Source organism: Limulus polyphemus, unplaced genomic scaffold, assembly GCF_000517525.1.
Source record: "Limulus polyphemus unplaced genomic scaffold, Limulus_polyphemus-2.1.2 Scaffold536, whole genome shotgun sequence".
Classification (NCBI taxonomy): domain Eukaryota; kingdom Metazoa; phylum Arthropoda; class Merostomata; order Xiphosura; family Limulidae; genus Limulus; species Limulus polyphemus.
This window is the reverse complement of record NW_013666146.1, coordinates 18,549-32,181: the sequence shown is the minus strand read 5'-3', so window position 1 is coordinate 32,181 and position 13,633 is coordinate 18,549. Positions and strand designations below refer to the sequence as shown.

At 30.2% G+C, this 13,633-nt stretch overlaps 1 protein-coding gene and 1 long non-coding RNA gene across 5 annotated transcripts in view; both read left to right on the top strand.

Moving 5' to 3' along the window:
* Positions 1-6,897, top strand: part of LOC106458945 (ethanolamine-phosphate phospho-lyase-like) — a 29,626-nt gene extending 22,729 nt beyond the window's left edge. For all 4 annotated transcript variants that reach the window (XM_022385314.1, XM_022385312.1, XM_022385311.1 and 1 more), the window contains exons 9-12: positions 1,245-1,339; positions 2,583-2,695; positions 5,058-5,212; positions 6,696-6,897. In XM_022385314.1, the coding sequence (XP_022241022.1) occupies positions 1,245-1,339; positions 2,583-2,695; positions 5,058-5,212; positions 6,696-6,705 (373 nt within the window). In that variant the 3' untranslated portion in view covers positions 6,706-6,897. The remainder of the gene's footprint in view (positions 1-1,244; positions 1,340-2,582; positions 2,696-5,057; positions 5,213-6,695) is intronic.
* Positions 6,898-9,561: 2,664 nt separating this feature from the next.
* Positions 9,562-11,569, top strand: LOC111085659. The gene is made up of 2 exons (XR_002610471.1): positions 9,562-9,749; positions 10,513-11,569. It is a non-coding gene; the product is annotated as an uncharacterized LOC111085659 (long non-coding RNA).
* Positions 11,570-13,633: the final 2,064 nt, after the last annotated feature.

The following is a 13,633-nucleotide window of genomic DNA, read 5'->3' as shown; positions in this document are numbered from 1 at the left end:
TGATTGTAAGATGGAAAAGCATCATCAATAAGAATGGAGACCATTTCATTTAATAAATGTTTTGTTTGATATACAAGTTATTTTGGTTTTTACATCTAAAAAAAAACGACATTAATTTCTTGATGACCTAATATTTGTCAGTTAAGTGTAGGTAACATTACTGTTTCAGTTGAAAGTGAAAACATTGTTTGTGAACTTAGGCCTATAACTTGTGTTATAGTGAACATACCCTGTAGCATATTATTTATAGAAGAAACAAACTGATTCTTTATTGTTAAATGGACTGGACTTCACATCATTTTCACCAAATCATTCAATAGAATCTACCCAGTGGTGGAATACATTATAACAGTACCCTTAGCTGTGTCATTCTATCATACTCTTGCTGCTACCATCTTGAAATCCGTTAATTATCGAAAGTTGGTTCAATTTTTGATCTGTATCACTTTTTCAAAAACACTTGAAAAAGTTACTATTGGGTCGTGTTATAGATTGTTAGGATCATTCTTTATGTGTTCTAAGATATTAATGTAAAATGGATTAACTAATATTTGAAGTTTGTTTGTAAGGAATACTTTAATTAAATCTAACATCCATATCATCATCTTGATTTTTTTTTGTTTAGCAAAGTCTTTGATGTTAATGATCTGTGACTAAAAGTATTCACTAAATAATAGACATCAACACAATACCTTGTTCTTCAGTAGAAAAGAAATTAAAATTTTTGTGCTAGAAAATCTCAGTTTCATAAATGTCATCTGAGGATGACTACTATGCATTACATACATTGAAGTAAGAGCTTTCTGGAGCTTTGGAGAATGCATGTTGAATTTGGGGATTGCAAGTGGTGAAATATTTAAGCAAATGAAGTAAATATCTTTATGACTGATGTATCCTTATAGTCTTGTGTAAAATTAATGTATAAGGATCAGAATGACCTCAAAGACATTAATGCATTTCAGTTGACCTAGACTTAGAACACAACACATTTGTAATTTAATTGCAAAGTGTAACACAGTGAATTTTAATAAAATGTCTTGTGTCAATCTGCAAATTCTAACCAATATGTTCGTATCGAAGAAGAAATGAGTCAATTATCACCTTTAATATTATTCAAAGTGTTGATAATAAACTGCACTTAGGCAAGGAGGTTAATAACCTTTTATTTTGCTGTTAACTATTTATAGCTCATCACTTTTGACTGTGATCAAACCTTCTCTCATGATACCTCTTATATTCTATAGCTATATTCGTGGGATAGGAGGTGTTTGCATTGCTGATGAAGTTCAGAGTGGTCTTTCACGCACAGGGGAACATTTTTGGGCTTTTCAGTCACATGGTAAAGTAGATTTAAATATTTTTTTTACAGCAGTGTAGGATATATTTTGATATGCAGATGTATTAAAGGATGTTCTTTTCATCCTTGGCTGCTCGTAAGATATTAACAGAATATTTTTTTATTTGCCACTCAAATATGTTAGGGAAGTCTTTAGTAAAGTACAGGGAATGAATATTATAACCATCTACGTGGCATTCAAAAAAACATTTCTGATCCCTCCTGTTATATATACACACTTTTATAGTGGTATTGAAAATGTGCCATCAAACATGCTTTGATTATTTACATATATTCAGAAAGGTATAAAGTTGAATCAAACTTCCAACTTAAATTTTGTCTGTATCTTCTGATAACTTTATCCATATTAAAGCTGTGGTAATTATTATTTAAAATACTTAATCAATTGAAATGTGAGTAGTTTACAAAGAAATATATATATGTGTATGTTTTTCACATTTATACAGTGGTTCTAAAGACTAGGTTTTATTCTTACGACCAAAGTTATAAGATGATATAATAGGTATTTTCTTTTGAGTCTAACCCTAAGTTGAATGCATGGATAAAGTATGTATTGCTTACTGAACTAAATGTTTCAGAGTAAATTTTATGCAAGAACTAATTACTGTGCCTAATATTTTCACCCAAAAATTAACATATTTTATTGATTCTATAGATTTAGTGAGTCTTCACATGTCTGTATTTTACTTTCAGATTGAATCTTGTTTGTCATTATTTACTATTTAAATTGGCTAACATGAGATGGCAAACTTGAAGTTTAGCTTGCATTAACATTGACTGACGAGAAGCAATGGTTTAGTTAAATTTATAGAGCATAAGATTTTATTAAAATATATATTTCTGTCATAAGCAAAATACAACAGGTGATTGTATAGAGCATGTAATGGATCAGTGTTCCTATTTTGAGGCTAGAAATGAAAGATAATCTGAACTCTCAAGTTTGTGGTAGTTGAGAAAATGTGTTGAATGACTTGTTTTTTTCAGTCATAGAACCCAGACATGTAACTGTATTGAAGTTACAGATGAACAGAAATTTTGAGAGAATATTATGTCTAATACTAAGGGGATTTTTAATTATTTTACTGTGATCAAACTTTTTTTAAAATCCACACGTCAGATCTGTTAATTAAATCAATAATAAAATTAATCTGCTTCCACTAATTGAACCTGAACATATAGGAAGTCATAAAATAATTTAAAAGATTCATTTTTTTATCAATTAAAGATGTTGTACCAGACATTGTAACAGTTGGAAGACCATTAGGAAATGGACATCCAATGGCAGCGGTTTTCACCACGAGAGAAATAGGAGATAAATTAACAGATTTTGTCTCATCTGTAAGTTTTTTTGACAACTTTTGAGTATTAGTAATATATAAAAAAAAGTAAAGGCATGTGTATTTATTTTGGTCATTTTTTTTTAGGCATTTGAAAAATAGAATAGCATATGATCGACAGCATGCTTAGGTTAGAATTGTGAATGTTGTGTGTGTGTATGAAAAAAATGATCCAAAATGAAATTTTAAGAAATAATAAAATAGTATTACTTTTCTATTTAAATCATATGTGTACGACAGAATTGGTTATTAATGCTACAACCCTCAAGGAATCCAGATAAATGTTTTGAGATACAAATTCACGAGTTCTTCAGATTCATATATGACAAAACATTTCTGCAAGGAAAAGAAAATCAGGTTTACTTAGTTAATCTGGGTGTCTTGCCGAGTCTCGTATAGTGGTTGTCCAACTCTCAGCATGTTAAAGTTGTGGAGGGTAATACAGCAAAGTAAATTGTAAGTACGTGTTTGACTTTATGGTGTATTGTAAGCAGAATACTAATCATTAAGTTGTTGGAGGTTTCAAACATCTCTTTGTACACTTTATTAAGGAATGAAGTTAAAGCTGATTAATGTTAAGTCTAACAAGAATTGTTTATGTTTAATATAATAAGTGTTAATTTATGATAAGTTTAACAAGAATTGATTTATGATAAGTCTAATAAGAATTGTTTACGTTAAATCTAACAAGAGTTGATTTAGGTTAAGTCTAACAAGAATTGATGTATGTTAAGTCTAACAAGAGTTGATTTATCTTAAGTCTAACAAGAATTGTTTACGTTAAGTCTAACAAGAATTGTTTACGTTAAGTCTAACAAGAATTGTTTACGTTAAGTCTAACAAGAGTTGATTTAGGTTAAGTCTAACAAGAGTTGATTTATCTTAAGTCTGACAAGAATTGTTTAAGTTAAGTCTGACAAGAATTGATTTAGGTTAAGTCTAACAAGAGTTGATTTAGGTTAAGTCTAACAAGAATTGATGTATGTTAAGTCTAACAAGAATTGTTTACGTTAAGTCTAACAAGAGTTGATTTAGGTTAAGTCTAACAAGAGTTGCTTTATCTGTATGTGCCATATATTTTCCTGCATGTGTCATAAGCAAGAATTTTGTACAACCAAACCCTCTGAATTTATTGTTTTATTTTAATATTAAACATAGTATAATAATAATTGCAATGGATCAAAATTGTTCAGTATGTAGCTTCTTGAAAAGAGTGCTAATACTGGAAGAAGAAACTGAGTAAAGTAAGTAAGATCATTGTGTTCAAATACCCGTTGTTGTCATGGTTAGTAGCCTATATGATCACCTAATTATAATTATTAATGAGTAACTATTCTAATATTTAATTATTATTATTTAAGTAAATCATTTGTTGTTAAGCATAGAGCTACACAATGGGCTATCTGTGCTCTGCTCTAGTGGGTATCGAAACTTAATTTTTAGCATTATAAGTCCTCAGACTTACTACTGAGCCACTAGAGGGTTTAAATAAATAAATTACTAATTGATAATAATAAAATAGTTACTAATTAATGACGAGAATTAGGTGGTTGTATAAGCTATTAAGCATGACAACAATGAAACTAATAAAATGTTAATATGCAGTTGTAATCTTGAGTTAAAGGCACTAATTTATCAGTTGACTTAAAGTACTGTACTTCAGTAAAAAAATAACTGAAAAAAATATCTAAGATGCTATAAAGGCTATGATGTTTCTGACCATTAGGATAGTACAGTACATTTAAATGTATTTGATTAAAATTAACTATAGTTAAACAGCACTTGTTTCAGAATCCAGTTTGATCAATGTTTTACAGATGAGAAGTTGCACGTAAATAAAAGGTTAATAGTTAATACAGCCTGAATTTCATATCTGTCATTGTACTTCAGCCTGTTGTGTGGGTTTTAAAACTTGTGTAATTTTCTATAAACAGTTTGTTGGCAACCAGTTAACAGTTAATACAGCCTGAATTTCATATCTGTTATTGTACTTCAGCCTGTTGTGTGGGTTTTAAAACTTGTGTAATTTTCTATAAACAGTTCATTGGCAACCAGTTAACAGTTAATACAGCCTGAATTTCATATCTGTCATTGTACTTCAGCCTGTTGTGTGGGTTTTAAAACTTGTGTAATTTTCTATAAACAGTTCGTTGGCAACCAGTTAACAGTCAATACAGCCTGAATTTCATATCTGTTATTGTACTTCAGCCTGTTGTGTGGGTTTTAAAACTTGTGTAATTTTCTATAAACAGTTTGTTGGCAACCAGTTAACAGTTAATACAGCCTGAATTTCATATCTGTTATTGTACTTCAGCCTGTTGTATGGGTTTTAAAACTTGTGAAATTTTCCATACATTTTACAGTTTGGTGGCAACCCTGTGTCTTGTGCTATTGGAAGTGCTGTGTTAGATGTAATGTACAATGAAAAGCTGATGCTAGCTGCTAAATGTGTTGGCCAGTGTTTAATGGAGGAGCTGAAAAAGTTAAAGACAAGACATACCTGTATAGGAGACATCAGGTATGAAATATAGTAAAAGAGTAGCCAAAAAAAGGATATACAAGTGTGATATCCAAAATAATTTGTTTGGTTTTATAATATCAAACTACATGTAGTAATCTGATGAACCTACAACTAGATATTGATGTTTGTAAACTCTCTAAGGTTTCACCTGCCAGTTGATATTATTTCTTTACATTTTCAAAGTAATGACTACATTAAAAACAACATGATGTATGGTTGTTTCCAGTTATGTATTAACATTTTTGGATAAATAAATTATATTACCTACATATAAGAAAAATGCACAAAACTTTGTGTAAACAATGTGTGTTGAATCTAAATATTATCTTTACTCTAGCCAATTGTGTAAATACACCAAATGAAGTTATTTCCAGTGTTTGTACAGGTGTAAACAATTTTTCATGGTAAGTTAGTTATGACACACAAAACAAACAGAGCCTAAATGTAAATATTTAGATACGAAAAGGTCAGATGTTCTATATAATAATTAAGTTGTATTGTTAATATTAATCTTCCCCAGCAGTAGTAGTAAATTCAAAGCTTTACAGGGTGATACACTTGTGGTGTCTTATTCTATTTAAAACTTTCACATTCTTGTCTCTGTAAATGTTTGATTACAAAAATTAATACTTGTTACCTAGTTTTGGCAAAAATAATTTTGTACAAAATTTTATAGGAGCTGTAGTTAAATGCATTGTCTGAGAAATTATTTGTGGTTAAGATATTTTTGACCATTGTTTAAGATGTATCTTATACCCCACAAATATATACAGCTATAGAGACATCATTCAGTTTAAAAGTATTTCTTCATTTTACTGGGGAAAACTTTTTTTTTCTATGTCACATTTGGGTAGTTAACAGAATGGAGTTTAAATGTGAGATTTGAAACCTTGGTTTGGATGAATAGAAAAGAAATAAGGAACAAAGTATCGCTATTTTATATGAACATTTCAGAGAAACAAATCAAAAGCAGCAGGATGTGACTGTTCTCTGTAAAAATACAGATGTAAAATCAAAGAATTGATTATTATAACTAACCAGTTCAAGTAACCTGTGATTAACTTACGAAAGGAAGTTTTTACTGTATTTTAAAGATAAGAATATATACACACATATTTAAAATAGAAATATATAAAGCACCATTAGCTGCAAGTGGATGATAAAATCACCTTCAGAAAATAGTAATGATGGAAAAAAAATCACAAAAACTCTTAGAGCTGAAACAAATCACAACACAAAAACTCTTAGACAAGAAAATAATCATAACACAAACTTGTGAAGAAGAAAATAATCATAACACAAACTCTTAGAGAAAATAACACACTCTTAAAGAAGTAAAAAAGTCATAACACAGATTTGTAGAGAAAACAAAAATCTATCAAGGAGGATTATTTAGTTTTGTTTATGTATTTCACTATTTCATAGCAGTAATACACTATCATTATAATTGTAAGATTGTATCTTGTTTCATGTTTTGCAGCTGTGATTGATATACAGTACTGCTTCATTATAACAATACCATTGGGAGCCATGTGCACTCGAGACTGCTATAGGTGGGGCAGTGTTATAACAACTTGTCAAGAAGGCACTCGTGCTGAATAACTACAGATTCAACAGACTACTAAAGCAATCAATTAAATAACTTTATTTACATAGGGAAAATATATATGAAAAGAACATTGATAAGGTAAAATAAGATGCAATAATATAAGATAAAATATGAATACAAACTTTACAATATTTCAGAAACAAAGCACACTCATGTTCACTTATTTACTTAAAAAAGTCTGATACTTTAGTCTGCTTCATTTGGTTTCGAGCTTCTTTCTGAATGTAATGTAGAGCATTTGACATTTAAATCACAATTCCTGGAATAGCTGCTGGTTGTCACTTCATCCAGTATAAAACTTCTTTGAAGTGTTTAGCCCATATGCTAATTTAAACCTGCTGTAATTAATGATGTGAAATCTGTATTTCCTAATATTAGTGACTGGTTATATCCATATATGTTATATATTCATGGTAGATTAGGGATGTTAGTAACTGGTTATATCAGTATATGTTATATATTCACGGTGGATTAGGAATGTTAGTGACTGGTTATATCCATATATGTTGTATATTCACGGTGGATTAGGAATGTTATTAACTGGCCATCGGTATATGTTATATATTCACGGTGGATTAGGAATGTTATTAACTAGCCATCAGTATATGTTATATATTCATGGTAGATTAGGGATGTTAGTGACTGGTTATATCCATATATGTTGTATATTCACGGTGGATTAGGAATGTTATTAACTGGCCATCGGTATATGTTATATATTCACGGTGGATTAGGAATGTTATTAACTAGCCATCAGTATATGTTATATATTCATGGTAGATTAGGGATGTTAGTAACTGGTTATATCAGTATATGTTATATATTCACGGTGGATTAGGAATGTTAGTGACTGGTTATATCCATATATGTTGTATATTCACGGTGGATTAGGATTGTTATTAACTGGCCATCGGTATATGTTATATATTCACGGTGGATTAGGAATGTTATTAACTGGCCATCGGTATATGTTATATATTCACGGTGGATTAGGAATATTAGTAACTGGTTATATCAGTATATGTTATATATTCACAGTGGATTAGGAATGTTAGTGACTGGTTATATCCATATATGTTGTATATTCACAGTGGATTAGGAATGTTATTATATGTTATATATTCATGGTGGATTAGGAATGTTAGTAACTGGTTATATCAGTATATGTTATATATTCACGGTGGATTAGGAGTGTTAGTGACCAGTTATCAGTATATATATATGTTATATATTCACAGTTGATTAGCAATGTTATTGACTAGTTAAATCGGTATATGTTATATATTCACGGTGGATTAACCAGCTAAAACAAATTCCTGGCTGTGGAATAATACTGTTCTTACTTCTTATTACTCTATGTTTTTGCCCAAAATGTTCTAATAATACTTTAGTTATATGCATATGATATTAAAAATAAAGGTGATAAAAAATCACAGATATTAAATACAGAAAAATACTTAACTCTCAATATTAACTGAATTACCTAAAACTTACCGTTCACACACGTCTGCAGCTAAACTTGAGTCGGGTTTCCTAAATGCTTGATCACTGACAAATTCAACTCCAATTAACATTCCCAATCCCCTGTGAAAATATAACATTGATATAACCAGTCATTAACATCCCTAATCTACCATGAATATATAACATATACTGATAAAACCAGTTAATAACATTCCGAAGCAGTACTGGCAAACACTCTTAGAAGCAGTACTGGCAAACACTCTTAGAAGCAGTACTGGCAAACACTCTTAGAAGCAGTACTGGCAAACACTCTTAGAAGCAGTACTGGCAAACACTCTTAGAAGCAGTACTGGCAAACACTCTTAGAAGCAGTACTGGCAAACACTCTTAGAAGCAGTACTGGCAAACACTCTTAGAAGCAGTACTGGCAAACACTCTTAGAAGCAGTACTGCCAAACACACTTAGAAGCAGTACTGGCAAACACACTTAGAAGCAGTGCTGGCAAACACACTTAGAAGCAGTACTGGCAAACACTCTTAGAAGCCGTACTGACAAACACACTTAGAAGCAGTACTGGCAAACACTCTTAGAAGCAGTACTGGCAAACACTCTTAGAAGCAGTACTGGCAAACACTCTTAGAAGCAGTATTGGCAAACACACTTAGAAGCAGTACTGAACAATGACAACATTTTTTTGTACTAATTTATAAGCAGTAACTATAGTTTTCTATAGCAGTTTGTTTTTTATGATTCTTACTATGCTGATGATCTATGAAACAACTTTATAAATGAAGGGGGGAGGGTATGTAATGACATTCTCACCTTTCAGGAAAACTGGGTACTGGTATAAAATTGTTCCAGAAGTTCACCTCAGTCCACAGCTTTAACATCAGTTGTCACAATTTAGTAAACCTTAACAGTGAATATTCACAAGGTGGATTAAAAATAATAAAACAATACACCACAATTAAAAGGTAAGGTTAAAAATTTCATACCGCAATATATTGTATTTATAAAATTATACTTTCAGGGTTACGATCCCAAAATACAATATTAACGTCGGGTTAAACTATTTTCTAAGTTTGTTTTAAAGAACAGAAACAGCTGCTTAATCAGTTTCAGGATATTCAACTTGAAGGTGGGCAGATCATTACCTTTCGAACCTGTGTTGTCTCCACATAAAAAGTCTGCATTATTCGTCACAAAACTGTTTATTGTACAGTAGAATAAAACAGAAGCATGTTCAGTTGTGTTTTATTCTGTTTCTGTAGAATGACAGCTGAACGTATCGTTGTAGCACTTCAGGGTGAAAACATGAATGTGCTTGTTCTCTCACCACCGCTCTGTTTTACCGTGGAAAATTCTCGTCACTTTGGGAGTGCTCTTGATAAAGTGCTCACAGCCATAAGTAAAGGAGAGAAACGATGTTGTAAGAGGGCCGGGCTACTTTCCACGGAAAGGTAATTGTATTGAATACGGCAGGTGCAGATGAGAGGTAATAAGTAGATACAACTAAAGACAATTTACTCGTATTAGAGGAATATCTTTGGCATATCACAAACATATCTTAAATTGATGAACCTAACTGGGCAAATTTTGGAAGTGATGAGAATACGTAAAGTATTAGTGTGAAAATAATGTTAGTGCGTAAAATAAATTACTCAGATCTGTTCCGTGTAAAAGAAGAATACCTAGCTTAAAGTAAACCAAGACAGATTCAATTCTTTATATGAAAAACAAATTCAGAAGTTTAGAAATTTATCATTAAATTTATGGCAGTTTTATTACTATTCACAAATATATAAATTAGTGTGTTCAAGGAGATTGGTTTATTATGCAAGCTTCTTATTTTACAATTTTAATACTTCATTTTATTAAGAGGAAATAAATTTTTTCTGTGGTTAACATTCTGAGAAATAACAGTGAATACATACACTACAGTCACATATGTCATTTTAGAAGGAGACAAAAAATGTGGTTTTCACCGTAACTTTTACGTTAAAATTCAGTGCCTATCTTAAAATTTCTTTAGATAAATTGAAATCGCTCGAGTTTCTACTCTCTGTAATAAAAGATAATCTAATTAAGAACAAACTGATCAAGATATATGTTAAACAAAAGCACGATCACCTACAGTTTCTAATAAAGTTTGAAATTTTAAGATATAGTTTCGTTGATATCTATTAAGGAGTTGATGTGAGAAAACTTGTTTGTGATCTTTAGATGGAACATCCCAGCTGAGATTGTATGTCCGGAAAACTTTCAGCAAAATTCTACCAGTACAGATCTGAATGAAGAACCCGTAACTAAGAGACATCACTACGAAGATATGGATTAGACAATTAAAATCAACAAGATGAAACAAATTTAATCATTTCAACCTTTTACTTCTGCAAAAACCTTCACGTCTTTATAGTTCACTGACGAAGTGTTTTTTTTTTAATGCTATAATATTTATTTTTTCTTCAGAGTAAAGATTTGTATTTTTATAAGAGAATTACATACGGGGTTAATATATTTGGACCAGGATCTTCAAAAAATGAGGAATTCCATAAAATCATTATGCAGAAGGCTAAAAATAGCTTTTGATAACAGCGATAAAATATACATAATTTTTATCTAGTGAACATCTGTGCTATTTTAGAAAAATTAATTTGTAAATAAATTGTGGTTTTAGATTTGAATTTTAAGATTTCTGATAAAATTATGTAACTTTACATATACAGATTTAATAATGGACCATGTTTTTCTAGTAATATCTTTTCATGGTGCTTTTGATTTGAAATATCGCTTTAGGAGTTAACTTTATGTGGAGCAATTGATTTTCAATTAGGTTTTAATTCTGTACAAAGGATTATATTTCATGTTTTGTATAAATTTATAAATTACTTAGAAATTCTGTTCGTTTCTAAGATACAAATATTTACTCTCAAGCTTTTAGTTCACGTCACAGGTGGGGAATTGTAATGGCTTAATTTTAACAAGATAGACGTTGAATTTTCTGTTTTTAACACTGGATTTACTAGATTTCATTCAGAGTTATGATATTTGTAACGTAGTTTTTAATTGTTTAATTTTCTGGGGTTAAAAACTGTGTACAAATAATTAAAAAACGTTTTTTTTAAATGACTTGATGCGATTTGGTCCAGGTCATTAATACAATTGTCAAATATTTTCAACTACACAATTTCTATTATTATTGTTTTTAAACATTCTGAGTTTTCATCTTTAACAGAGTTGACCATGCTTAAATAAATAACCAAATAGGTGTAAATCAAAATCCGGTCTTTGATCAAAATATATCCTTACTGTTTATTTATTTTTTTAAGTTCCACTAGAAAGAACTGGATTGTCTAAATTAAATAAAAAAAAGTACTACATTTAAAACTAATATTTCATTTCTATTTATTTATATCTTGTCATTACTAGGGCCAGTGTTTTCCAAATCTGAAAATAGACTAACTTGGGATATAAAAAAAAAAGCCAATTTCTGAAACTCCAGATAAACCTTATAGACTGTTTGTTTATGCAAGTAATAATCAATATACAATTTGCATGAAATGTGAATCTCAACTTTTTGTGGCCATATAAAAATTAGGCAAAGCATTTTGATGAATTAATTTTAAATGTGTTTATTAGAATTTTTTTTTATTGATTTCCACTAAACTCAAGTCCTAATGATGGTTATTTGCCACCATCCTCCATCATGGCATGTTTTCTAAGGATGGATGACTGTATGCTGCTTTCTTCAATGCAAAGTACCAAAAAAAAAATTCTAGAAAATGTAATAACATTAGTGAAACACTAAGAATGAGTTTACACAATATGTTTAAAAAAGAAATATATTTTCATAAGTTTGAATGGTTGCATGGTGTTTTTTAAAACTGAATTAATATTATCACTCAAGGGGGTATTTGATGTGTATGTGGTATCTGTTTAACTGTTCAAATAGCCAAGCTTGTGCTGAGTATTCTCAAGGGTCTTACAAATAACTTGTATAAATGCTTGTTGTGATAATAAAAGCATTTATTCCAACACACCAGTTGAGCCCCCCATTGGCTTAGCGATAAGTACGATGGCTTATAATGCTAAATACCGAGATTTGATACTTGTGAAACAAAGACACACACCAGTTGGGTTAATTATAGTAAGATCCCAGTATGTCTGATAGTAAAGGAAATATGGCTGGTTATTTCAGTTGGCATAATTTTAAAACTAATCATTCAAGATATTAGGATTAAAAAGAAGGGGAGAGAACAACTTCTTCGGGCAAAAGCTAAAAGATGGAGGAAAGAATTAACATTTATTGGTTGCCATGACACTGTACTGTTATTGTGCCCTTAAATTTCATGGAAATTGCAATGCTCAAAACTAAGTTTCCTTTGAACAGAAACGTGAAATGTATAATTTATGGTTAAGTAGGAAACAAAATTATGATGGCCAATGAAGAGATTATGCAAAAATTATTCATGAGGAGAGTTTTTAAAATCATTCAACTGATAGAGGGTTTATAGTAATCATGTTCAGACATGTCAAATTCTTCTGTGATAGAGCTAGTTTAGGTACGTGAAAAATCTACCATTGCTCAAAACTGTCAGCATTTTTCTTTATTGATGGAGTGCCAAACATGGCTGAGTGGTTAGTACGTTGAACTTTGGATTGAAGAATCCAAGTTTTGCTGTTTTATTTATTTATTTGAGTGCAAAGCTATATAATGGGCTGTGTGTTCTGTCCAATGTAGAGAATTAAGCCTTGGATTTTAACGTTATAAGGACTGAAACTTACTGCTGACCCACCAATGAGCTTAAAGTTCACACCACAATATCCCACTGAATGTACTCCATTCTTTATGCTCTGATCTGGCCATTTAGGCTAACATGCCATTCTGGTTTCAGATATCAAAAACTATTACTAGTGAAACATTTTAGTTTAATAATTCAGTATTATTCACTGAATGGTTTAAAATTAATTGCCATTTCTGAAATACAGGGTATAATAGTTATGCTTGACTACTTAGGATATAAAGTCTAATAAAAAATATACAGAATGTAGGTCTAGATTAATTACTTTAATTCTTGAAATTAACACTTTTTTTTATCTAATAAAAGTATACAGAATGCAAATTTAGGTTAATTAATTTAATTCTTAAAATTAACATTTTTATTTAATGAAAATGTACAGAATGTAAGTTTAGGTTAATTAATTTAATTCTTAAAATTAAAACTTTTTTATCTAATAAAAATATACAGAATGTACGTTTTACATTAATTAATTTAATTCTTAAAATTAACACTTTTTATCTAATAAAAATGTAGAGAATGCAAGTTTAGGTTAATTAATTTAA